The sequence below is a fragment of the Pantherophis guttatus genome, chromosome 7 (genome assembly GCF_059756535.1).
Source record: "Pantherophis guttatus breed Tessera chromosome 7, ASM5975653v1, whole genome shotgun sequence".
NCBI lineage: Eukaryota > Metazoa > Chordata > Lepidosauria > Squamata > Colubridae > Pantherophis > Pantherophis guttatus.
Genome location: NC_142069.1, coordinates 36022473 through 36035302, shown reverse-complemented (window position 1 = coordinate 36035302; position 12830 = coordinate 36022473). Strand labels below are relative to the sequence as shown.

The window sequence follows — 12830 nt, the reverse complement described above, 5'->3', positions numbered from 1 at the left end:
CCAGTGGTGGAATTCAATTTTTTTTTACTACTGGTTCTGTGGGCGTGGCAGGGGAAGGATACGGCAAAATCTCCATTCCCACTTTACTCCAGGGGAAGGATACTGCAAAATCCCCATTCCCTCCGCACACCTGGGGGGAAGGATATTGCAAAATCTCCATTCCCACCCTACTCAGCGGCCAGCTAGAGGTGGTATTTGCCAGTTCTCTGTAGAACTCAAAATTTCCAGAACCTGTCAGAACCTACTGAATAGCACCCCTGGGGCTCCCAACTCACTATATTTGGGGATTTCTCTTAAGATTCTTCAATGTTCACTAATATGTTTTAATTTTAACATGCATTTTTTCTTAGATTGCTTTCCAGGAGGAGTGCATTGGGTTTCTGTTGGAAAACAGGATAAAGCAGGTCTGTTAATGAAACTCCAAAATCTTTGCCTGAAATTAGACAAGGACTTCACTTATTCACAAAGGCCACCATTTAATATCGAGGAAGCAAAAGATCGCCTTCGTTTATTGCTGTTGCGCACGAGCCCAAGGTAACGTCAATAGAACAGAGTTGCATTTATATCTTTAATTTTAAATAAATTTAAAATTTAAAATTGCTTCTTTCAAATTCCTACATTTATAGGGATTTCCAATAAATATTCTATGTTGCTTAAAATTCTAGCAAACACAGTTTATATATTCTTTCATTGAACAACTTTGGAGTCTAACGCTTGATTATCAGGGATTCTGAATTAAAATCAATAGTATGTTATTTTCTGCATAAGTAAATTTCAAACTTATTAGTATCTATCAACTTAAATTATAATTGCTTATTTTCTGAAGTGCATTGACTCTCTTCTTCAGACTTTTAAGGTACACAGTACAGTGTAATGTACTGGTTAAATTGCTGGATTAGAAACCAGCAGGCCATGAGTAATAGTCCTCTATTTGGCACAAACACCCACTGGCCCAATTTCTTTCTCTCAGGCCAAGTAATATTAAAATATTATTGTTTGTAGGGAGAATAGTATATAAATTTAAAAATAAATAAATCATGATTCATTTGAAAGATCAGTCAAAATAATTTGATTTGTCTGCTGTGATTTATGCATAAAAAATAGTACTAAGAATATATCATTCTTTCTTTGCTGATGTGTTTTGTTGAAGATTTACAATTTGGAAAAAATGATTTAAAATTTCCAGAAAGAGAATATCATAACAATACTGAGAAATATAATTGTGAATGTGCAAAAATATATGCTTTTTAAATATTCAGACTAATATTTACTTTTTATTTTGTCTTGTCTCCCTTCCCTCCCCCCATTAAACCCAAATGCCAAATTTATCTTTAAAAAATGCATTAATCTGTAAGACTCTTTTTGATTAAAAAAGAAACAAAAGTTTAAAATAGTTAAATTCAAATACTATGAAGGATGAAATTAAAATATTACACAGTGCTTTGGACTTGATTTCAGAAGGGGCTTCAAAGTATGTAGGAATGTATACCGTGTTTTCCCGAAAATAAGACCCTGTCTTATATTTTTTTGAACCCTGAAATAAGTGCTTGGCCTTATTGCCATGCGCTCAAAAGCCCGATTGGGCTTATTATCAGGGGATGTCTTATTTTGGGGGAAACTGGGTATATACCACCTGTTTGTACATCGTAAAATATTGCTATTATTTTCTGGAATTACATTGGGCCCCTGTTTAAAAAAGGAAATGTATTGTTACATATGAAGAACCTTCTTAAAGTAAATGTTCTGTTTATCATCCTTTTTTTGTAACAGATCTCTCTTGGTACTTGATGATATTTGGGATTCCTGGGTTTTAAAAGCTTTTGATAATCAGTGTCAGATTCTTATCACCAGTAGAGACAGGAGTGTAGCAGATTCTGTAACTGGTAAGGGTTGTGTTTTCCTTTATTCCTCCCCTGCATAAGCTATAAATTTTTATTTAATTTACTTTATGTATGTTACCTTTCATAGTGGTATGAGTTTTGTTGCTATGCAGTGATACATCCATTATATTAAACCAAAAAATAATGTTACCTTGAGAAAATTGTACAATATATTACTAGTAGTAACAGAGAGATTGGAAGAGGAAAGATTATCTTGTTGCCATTATGTTTAAATTATAGAAAATAATCTGAATAATGTAACCTACATGTTTGAGATTTGTGGGGAAAATTAGTCAAAAAGGGTGCCTTTAAATATTAAAAACAAAATATATTCTGTAAGAAGTAAAGTATAAATGGAAATTGGAAATCTAAAGAATTCTGGAAACTTAGAATAACATGTTCAGCTTTAGTATAAAACAATCCCAAACTTTTTTAGGGATGATACAAACAATATATCATGCAATCTTATAAAATACACAGTGCGACTGAATAATGAATATTACCTCCTATTAATTCTGTATAAATTGATAAAATGAAACAGTTATATAAGAAAATGCTAACAGAATCCAGCCTTAAATGTAGCATTTTCCTTAAACATCAAAAACTAATGAAAATAACCAGACTGTTTAATTCCTGTTCCAATGTAATGATTGGCAGATGATTTTTTTAAAATGCCAATTAGTGTCTTGCAGAAGACAGAACAAAGCAAAGCCTATAGGATAAACCAGTTGCTTTGCTTACCATGATTGCACGTGGATGCATGGAACAGAACTATTCAAAGTAAATGAAAACTGAGGCAAGACAAGAATTGGCAATGGAAACAAACCTCATGGCAATACAAAGATTCAAAGATGGGTGGCTAGCATTTTAATTAAGTTGTGGAGAAACTCTTATTTATGCTTTAAATCAAATATTTATTTCTGATGCTGTATTCAGGCAATAAATATGAAGTTTCTGTAGAAAGTGGATTAACACATGAAAAAGCACTTGAAATATTATCCCTGTTCGTTAATATGAAAGTAACAGAGCTGCCGGAAAAAGCTGATCATATCGTTAGAGAATGCAAAGGTAAACTTTTTCATTTTATGTTAATAGGCCTCTGCATCAAAAAAATAATAGATTTTCAACATATTTGTAACTGCATATATGCTAATTTAAAATTGAAGTGTAGTCATTGAGCAACTTAGTGTTTTTAAATTTTAAAAGACAAAGCAACTTGAGCTTTATTTGCTACTTTAACCTGTATGATTTGCCGTTCCAGAATTTCAATATCTATTCTAATAACTAGAAAATACAAAAAAAAAATTGTACTACATGCAAAAAAAAATTCTGGAAAATATTTCTGTTCTTCATAAACTTTGTACTTGCATTACTCTTGAAGCCTTATTTAAACTCCCTTTGTGTTTCTTCTGTGCTTGCATCTAGCTTCAAACGCCTGAAGTCAGAAAGGAGAGGCTGCAAATAAACCCTGAGAATGTTAAAATTCTATATTTTTAAAGGACAGATATTTACTATTTTGGAATGGATATATATATTTCATACGATGGGAAATAATTAGGGAATTTTTTAACTTCTTTATTTTTTTTAATATTTTTCTTCAATAATGCCTTCAAAAAGCAATTTGATTTCTTTTTGTTCAGTTTTATTTTTACCTATTCTTCTATTTTAGGTTCTCCTCTCGTGGTATCATTAATAGGAGCATTATTACAAGTCTTTCCCAATCGCTGGGAATACTACCTTAGACAACTTCAAAACAAACAGTTTAAAAGAATAAGGAAATCCTCATCTTATGATTATGAAGCACTTGATGAAGCAATGTCTATAAGTGTTGATATGTTGCCAGAAAATTTTAAAGGTTATTACAGAGATCTTTCTGTTCTTCCAAAGGATGTTAAAGTGCCTTCAAAGGTAAAATACAGTTTAAAACAGTATTTTGAAGGTAAAGCATGATTTAAGGTGCTAAAAGTTTTTTGAACAGCATTATAAAGAAACCTGGTTGCTTAAAGATATCCATCCATGAGCATATTTCATCTGTTTTATAACCATGGCATTTATTACTAATTTGTGATTTTTAATTTCTTTTCCTTCAGTAAAAAACCAGAAGTTTCAGATTTGACTAACAAGTCATTATGTACCTTCATAGAGCTATCCCAAAGATGCTTTTTCAAGCGACAACTAGACTTTCACAAGAAAGTCCAGTTATCTCCTGAATAAGCACCTTTGGGACAACCATTGCCTAGATCAGTGGTCCCCAACCTTTTTATCGCCGCGGCCCGCTGAGCGCGCGCAGGGGTGGGTGCACGGCCCAGGAGCTTTTGCGCACGGCCCATTGCGCACGGCCCAGGAGCCTTTGCGCTGCAGCGTTCATGTCCCCCGGCCGCTGCGCGGCCCGGTGCCAGGTACTCCACGGCCCGGCACCGGTCCGCGGACCGGGGGTTGGGGACCACTGGCCTAGATGACTGAGAATCTCCATAGATACTTCACAGTGCTAGTTGTACAGGGCTGGTTAACAGTTAAGATGACACAGATAAAATGACTTTTAAAATAATAATAATTATTAGCAAATCTAACCGAATGCTGCAGTGACAGAATAATATTTGCTATCTGGAAAATTGTTGTGCAAGATTAGTTTATATTCATTCTTCCACTGAATTCAATAGGATTTCTACTGTATTTATTAGTACATATTTCAACCTAAGAATGAATATGGTTGCAATCTTAACAATATTTAACTTTATTATGCTTGCTGTATAAATATCTAGATATCTTATTCAATATTTTAAACACTTTAAAGTAATTTAATTAAAATCCTTTAGGATTATAAATTTCTTGAAGCAAAAAGTAAATAACTCCGTCATAGTATAAATTTTACCAGTACATATTAAAATTTGCAATATTGATAATCATACCACAAACATTATTCCTGCTTCCCTGTATATTATTTAAATAGCTAAGGAAAATTGTGAATAATTAGCAATTTAATGTGCTAGTTCATTTCATTTCTGAAATCAGAGTTGCAAATTTAAATTTGAGATTTTTTTTTTATTTTAAAGGACGGTCACTATTCTCTCAATAGTAGAGAAATATTCTTTAAAATGCTTATTTCAATCAATATTTAACAAAATAAATAGCATAGTAACAATTTTAGGAAATTGAAAATAGTCTTACTCAGGATTTGCTTGTATATTGTCTGTGGAATGGTTTCCATACTAATAATCTTATCTTTTCGCTACTTGCAAATGAGATCTCATTATATTCTATTGAATTTTTCAGATTATTTTTACCTAATGAAGGGAAAACTAATAATCTGTTTATTCATTGCATTCACCTATTTTTGCTTGTTTGTTTGTTTGCATGTTAGGTATTTTGTATTCTTTGGGATATGGAGATTGAAGAAGTTGAAGACATACTGCACGAATTTGTTAACAAATCTCTCCTATTTTGCGATCGAAATGGAAAATCATTCTGTTATTATTTGCATGCTCTCCAACTTGATTTTCTTATGGAGAAGAATCGCAGTGAGCTTCAAGTATGTTTTAATTTTGAATAATGATTTATTTAGGAAGCCAAGTATAATAATAATCAGTATATAAAATTCATTAATATAATATTAGAATTCATTTTCATATAATTGCACTTCCTATTTTATACTTATTAGTGGCAGCATCTGCTGTTTAGGATTTCAAAAAATTAAGGAGGGAGAAACCTGGTCAGCATTTAGATGGGATATCACCAGGCACCACAACTACTGTATAGCTAGACTTGGCACTGGGAAGAAAGCAAACCACTTTCATAGTGCTACCATTATATATGGTAATAGTGTACATATACATATACATATACACAAACAAATATAATCAATAGCTCAAAGAAGACATTATTTTTAATTTGATATTAATTCATCTTTTCAGATAGTTCTGGAATTGTACTCTATAAATATGTTTCGTTCATGTTGGAAATTATTTATTAATAGATCCTTGTGACATGGACTAGCCATGGGTCGATACAAGCAAAAAGAGAGAAAAGTACTTTAATTCTGATATGAATTTTAATGAACTATAGGCCTGTAGCAATAGAGAAGTGGGTTAAGATTATTCAGCTATATATCACTTTGAATCTGCAAAGAAGAGCGATGATACATGGCTCAGTAGGTAAAGCTATCATAAGATCTCCTCAGTTTACAGAAAAGTAGATGTCAAACATTCCTGGTGGTGGCCAGAGATTTTTTTTTAATTATTCTTTGATTCTCTGATGTTGCCTGGTAAAATACTTCTTAATAAAGTCAGCTTTGGTTTTATTTTGTTCAATGGGCATCTTCCTATTGGTTGTATATGTGAATTTAGCCTGCTACCACTACAAGCTTGGAATACTGTGCATATTTACATCCAGACAAGCATTCAAGTTAGAGTTAAAAGGACTAGACATCAGTTGGTTTTGCTTTTAATTTCATGCAGTAATAGAATTTCACCAGAACATAACATTCTTAGTTTGTGAATATGGCAAAAAAAAAACGACTTAACTTTATTTTTATAACAGTATATCTTTGGAAGATTTTAATTTAATATAGTGTTGCAAAGTAGTGAGACTATTTTAGTTTGAATGCCGTTATTGTATTAATAGATATTTGATTTTTGTAGGATCTGCATAAAAAGGTAGTTCATCAGTTCAAGAAACATTATAAGTGTTACATATCTATTTCATCAGAGGAGGATTGCATGTATTGGTGTAATTTTCTGGCTTACCATATGGCAGGTGCCAATATGTATGATGTAAGTTGCACTGACTTTTATTTCTATAACCTTGTATATAAGAAAATAGTTTTTTTCTAGGGGAATAAATTTTCTTGTGAAACTTTGTAAAATGTTTTATAGCTTAAATGAAATATGTTTTTGTTTCTATACCTGCAAGAAACAAAATATGTTTTTCTATACTTGCATTTCTATATGTATTCTCATATGCATTTCTTAAAATGAAATATTTTTTGCTTCGAATCAGTGTAGAATCAAAAGAAGGTTTGAGTATTTCACTAATTTCATGAATTTGAATATAATAGGTTCTATGAAAATTGAAATAGTTGTTTAGCAACTGTTCAAAGTTAAGATGGACTTCCCTTGAGTTACTTATGACATAGTTCCAAAGTTCCGATGGCCATGATAGCCCCAGCCACATGAATGCATTTTGGGCACTTGGCAGCCACCCACATGTACGGCCATTTGTAGTATCCTTCAGACACATGACCACAGTATACAAAATTTTCTGCTGGAAACCAGCCTTCCAGTTTCCAGCAGAAATCGGTCATTGGGTATAATGTGTGTGCTTAACAACTGTGATGCTAGTGGTAGCAACCATGTAGCAACTGCTACAAAAAAAGGTCATAAAATTGGGTGTGGTCACCGTAATGAACTGCTTAATGAGCAGCATAATTTACTGTAATTCCAGACTTAATTATGGTCACAGGTCAAAGACAACCTATATAGAATAACAATCTGAAAACACTGGCTTAAGTTTTGCAACTATATTGTTTACTAATGTAATAAATATAAAGTAATGTGTACAGGTAGTCCTTACCAACCATTTGAATGTAGAACAATGCTGAACAAAGTGAATTACAGCCCATGCCCAAAGTTACAAATGTTGCATCGCTCTCACAGTTACAAGATGAAAATTTAGGTGCTTGGTAGCATGCCTGCTCATAGAACTGTGGAGATGCTCCAACTCCCTCTAATGACTATCTCCCCCCGCCCCCCAACACATCTAGGGTATCCTGCATAGCAGTACTCAACCATAGCCCAGGGTCTGTGCCTGACCCGGGCCTTTGGACACTTAATAATCATACGATTGCTTAACAGCCGCAACTGTTAATGCCAGGATTGCCAAAGTTGAGCAAATTGTAATGTGGCATCACAACCAAAATTCTGAACTGTGGTTGTAAATCAAGGACTACCTTGTATATTATTTATAAAGTTATTAATCCAATTTCTAAGGCCACACAGCCAAATGATTTTAATATATTAGATATGATAAAATGTACTTATACAATAAAGTCTAATTAGTCATTTGGCATATATGAATAATGAAATAAAGTTCAGTTATATTTCTAAGCCTGCTTGTACTTCGTGAAGGAATGTTGGGAATATACATTCATTCTTTTCCCTAAAAATATTAAGTTACCTAACAGTTTAAAATTTTCTTGAATATAACATATTTTCTCTACATTTTTCTAACAGGAGCTATGTGGTCTCATGTTCTCATTAGATTGGATTAAAATAAAAACAGAACGAATAGGGCCTGCTCATTTGATTCATGAATATGTTGAATACAGTAAAATACTGGATCAGAAGGTATAATATGATATGTAAAATAATTTGTAGTAGTTGTTTGTTCAACTTTGATAAGTTACCAGTTAAATTCAACAGAAATTTTATAGTTAAAATTATTTTACGTTTTATTGAATAAAATTTGTCACTTGATTCATGAACACAAAACTCCCAAGGATGTTTTGTAAATGATTATTATAGTACTTTATGTAGAAACGGTACAGATGAGTCTCTGAATTTTTTTGGTAAAGGAAATAAAATTATCTCTCTCTAGTGCATTTGTAATTATACATAAACAGAAAAAACAACAATGTGGGGAAAGGAAAGAAAGGGTAAATGCTTTGATGCAATCATTAAAAGGTTCCATCTAATTCAATTTTCCTTGCACTTCTGTTTTAATACAACAATATTTCTTATTCACAGGATACTAATGCACGTGAAAACTTCCAGGAATTTTTGTCCTTGAATGGGCATCTCCTTGGACATCTTCCATTTCTAGACATTATACAGCTGGGACTGTGTCAGCCAGAAAATTCAGAAGTGTATCGACAAGCAAAACTGCGAGCTCAGCAAGAACTTAATAAAGGATCTCTTTATGTGGAATGGATGTAAACATATATCTTTTTTTTATGTCTCTTTCCAAGTTTGTTAAACAGATACAGTATTGAAATATTTGATCCCAGGTCAATAGCAAACTTTGTAGGCATGCATTTAAAAGTTATATTCTGTATTTTAATACAAAATATTCTATTCAGGCTTTATAAAAACTGGCTGCTAAAACTCTTTTTTTGTTTCTCAAAATATTTCAGTACCAACTTTTTAATGTAGGACACTGAATTTCTGGTTGAGGAAAAAATAGAAAATGCTTGCTTTTAGCACAGATCGTTTAGATTGTCTGGATACTGACTCATTTAAATATTGTCTAGGTTTAAATAGGGAGAATATTTTAAGCAGTTCTTCAGAACTGTGGATATAGCCCAAATGAGGATGCTGCAAGACATGGAATAATGGAATTAAATTAGAGGAAATTAGATTCCAATTCATGTTTGAAAAGGGTAATTTGAAAGTGGAACCTGTTACCTAAAGAGATGGTGGGATGGATCCCTGCACTAAGGAGGGTAGGACTCAATTGCTAAAACCTTGGCTACTTTAAGCTGTGTGAACTCTAACTCCCAGAATTCCTCATCCAGGAAGTGCACATAGATTTCTTGTATGTATAGTATTTCTATATTAGACAATAAGGAGGACAGATTTCTCAGACTACAGATAGATTGTCATACATGATGATCAATTGTACATCTATTTTACTGTTCTATTTGTTTTTTCTCCATTGAGATATGTACGTACAATTTTACGTGGAATTAAAATTATATATACCCAAGAAATATAGAAAAGTGATTGCTGATTATGTGAAATGTTCAAGTCAATTAAAAAAGAGTAACATTTTTAAAACAACCCTTGAGTCCTTGAAAATAAATTATTATTTTAGGAACTACAATCCTTCAAAAATAAACAAATAGTTATTTACAGAACATAAATATGTTTACACATGTGTTGCATGGCTTGTTATGATTTGATAAATTGAAGGTATTAATGTATATCTAATGTTAAAAAGATAGTAAAATAATACCTTTCTTATTTTTCTATAATCTAGCAATAAAACATCAGTGAAGAACATGTACCGTTTGGTTGTGCATCCACATACAGCTACCGTTTACCATGCTTGTTTTTCCCAGGACCATCAAAGAATAGCTACATGTGGGGCTGATAAAACTTTGCAGGTAAAAGTTTATCATATCAGCACAACAAGATATCAATTATATATATTACATATCAATTGAATACATGCATATTTTAGAAATCATATTTTCAAATTGATCTTGTTGGGAAACTGCCAGATGGGCTAGAAGGAGGGGTCAAGTGAGGGCATAGCTTGGAGTCTTTGCCCAGCTGCAAGTGGCAGAAGCTTGACCTCCCCCAAAATCCATGAGACCTTATCTGGTCATTCCAGGGGAAGAAAGTCTGGTGAGATTATTATAACATAGGTAATAGGTAATAAAGTTACTGACTTTGTTATTCATGAGTTGCTTGCTGGTTGCTTGTCCCTGATAGGTCTTTTGTTATCAATTATTCTGCACATTAAGGAAGGAAAGATGGAAGAGTTACCCAGTTTGTTTAATTGGTAACATAAGGAGCCCTCCATTTGGATTATTTTAAATGAAATGTATACCGTGATGTGGTTTTGTGGTCTAGAACACCATCTTGTTCCAGAGATATACTGCAGTGTTACCCACTTTCTACCAACTTAAACTGCATAAAATACATTGATACATGTTCAAGATGCTTGAAAAAAAGAAGTATTAATTTTTACGCTCTAAAAAAACCCTAGAGAAACAATCAGATTTTATTTGTATCATATGTTTAACTCCCCTTGTGTTTTTTATCTTGTGTGCTTGGCAGCAGGTCCTTACATGTAACTAAAGTTTGCAGGTTGGTTACAGTTGTCCAGTGCTTAGGTTTCCATGTATTCCTTGCTTTTGAAATGTTACCTATTCTGTGATTTACAGGTAATCCTCAATTTACGACCACATTTGAGTCCAAAATTTATGTTTTTAAGCGAGATATTTATTAAGTGAGTTTTGTCCAATTTTACTATCTTTCTTGCCACAGTTGATAAATGAATCACTGCAGTTGTTAAATTACTAACAGTATTAAGTGAATCTGGCTTCCCCGTTGATTTTGCTTGTTAAAAGATTGCAAAAGGTGATTACATGACCTTGGGACACAGCAATGGTCATAAGTATGAATCAGTTGCCAAACATCTGAATTTTTGATCATATGATTATGGGGTTGCTTCAAAGGTTATAAGCGTGAAATATGGTCATAAGTCACTTTTTTCAGTGCTGTTCTAACTTTGAACAGTCACTATATCAACTTTTATAAGTTGAGGACTACCTTTAGTATATTTTTTTTTGTGTAGATATTAGACGCTCTGTTTTTCCAAAACTTTCAAAATTATTGATTGATTAACATGTATATATTCATTTGTTATAAAAAGTGTCAGTTCTCATTTTTGAGGGGTCCATGGTGCTCTCAGAGCTTGGTTGTTTGCAGACGTTTGATTACCCAAACTAGGTAACATCATCAGTGTTAGTAAGGGGTGGGGTTTGTTCTCAGTTTATATTCTAGTGGCTTTCCCTGCCTGTGTTGGTGGGGGTGATCTTAGAAGTTTTTTGGTTTGGGCTCCTTACTGTTGGCTTGTTTGGCAGTTCCTTGATTGAAGTATTGTTTATTTGATTGTTGGTCTGATGTTAATCTTGGAGTTAATCTATGCTTATCTGGGTGCTGATTGCTTGTAGGGAGTGTTTTGGTCTTTTTGTTCCCTTTTTGGTTTATGACCATCCTAGGCCAAGCCAAGTGCAAAAACCCTTATTGTCTAGAAACCTGGCATTCCAACAAATTAGCCATCAATAGACACATAGACATAAACAAAATCTATATACTACGCAAAAGAGATCTCAAATGTCCTTTTTCCAAAGGGAACTGGACTTTGTTTTTCTTTGAAGAAGTTTCATTTCTCAACCAAGATGATGAGACGAAAAACAAAGTCCAGTTGCATTTTGAAAAAGCACCTGTGGGACAACTATGACCTGGATGACTGAGAATCTCAACAAAAAGACAGTCAACAAGCCAAAAAGTGCACAAAAAAACCAAAACACCTTCCCACCAGCAATCAGCATCTAAATGAACATAGATTAACTCCAAGATTAACAATCGAGTAAAAAATAACCCAATCAAGGAACTGCCAAACAAGCCAACAGTGAATAGAACAGAATCTGACAAAGAACTTCTAAGACCACCCCCACCAACACTGACAGGGCAAGCCACTAGAACATAAACTGAGAGCAAACCCCACTCCTTACTAGACTGATGATGTTACCTAGTTTGGATAATGAAATGTCTGTAAGAAAACACCAAGCTCTGAGAGCACCAAGCACTCCTCATTTCAACCTTGATCTACAAATATTCTCCTGTATTCTTATTTAGTATTGCTGGGGTTGGCTTGAAAGTTAATAAACTCTTTCCATTTTTTTCCTTTTGAACTAACAAAAACTCAATTATATAGACAAGAGAATTAATAAAATAGAATCACAACTATGTACAGTAATATATGTTTGTAATACATACACACACATACACACAGAGTTTTGTATACAGATATAACAGTCGTATATCTCTTCTACTTTCTTATATTTTGTTGTTCTGATTGCAGGTTTTCAAAACTGAAAGTGGAGAAAAGCTCCTAGAAGTAAAAGCTCATGATGATGAAGTGCTCTGCTGTGCTTTTTCAATGGATGACAGATTTCTAGCCACTTGTTCAATGGATAAAAAAGTAAAAGTAAGCATATTATGAAAAATCAATCATCCTCTTGAACTTTAATTAATATCAGTTGAATTAATAATACAGGTAGGCGTCACTAAATGATTGTTCATTTAGTGACTGTACAAAGTTATGAGAGTGCTAAAAAGAGTTACTTATATTTAAGGTGCTCATATTTATAACTGTCGCAGTGTCCCTTAAATTACTGTGATTATGATTCAGGTGCTTGGCAACTGTTGTGTATTTACAATG

General features: G+C 33.1%; 1 protein-coding gene across 2 annotated transcripts in view; it reads left to right on the top strand.

Annotated features, from left to right (window-relative positions):
• The window catches only part of APAF1 (apoptotic peptidase activating factor 1), a 48726-nt gene that overhangs the window by 7953 nt on the left and 27943 nt on the right, over window positions 1-12830 (top strand). For both annotated transcript variants that reach the window (XM_034403785.3, XM_034403786.3), the window contains exons 5-14: window positions 351-534; window positions 1771-1883; window positions 2817-2948; window positions 3550-3788; window positions 5242-5409; window positions 6518-6649; window positions 8108-8221; window positions 8621-8805; window positions 9852-9978; window positions 12471-12596. In XM_034403785.3, the coding sequence (XP_034259676.1) occupies window positions 351-534; window positions 1771-1883; window positions 2817-2948; window positions 3550-3788; window positions 5242-5409; window positions 6518-6649; window positions 8108-8221; window positions 8621-8805; window positions 9852-9978; window positions 12471-12596 (1520 nt within the window). The remainder of the gene's footprint in view (window positions 1-350; window positions 535-1770; window positions 1884-2816; window positions 2949-3549; window positions 3789-5241; window positions 5410-6517; window positions 6650-8107; window positions 8222-8620; window positions 8806-9851; window positions 9979-12470; window positions 12597-12830) is intronic.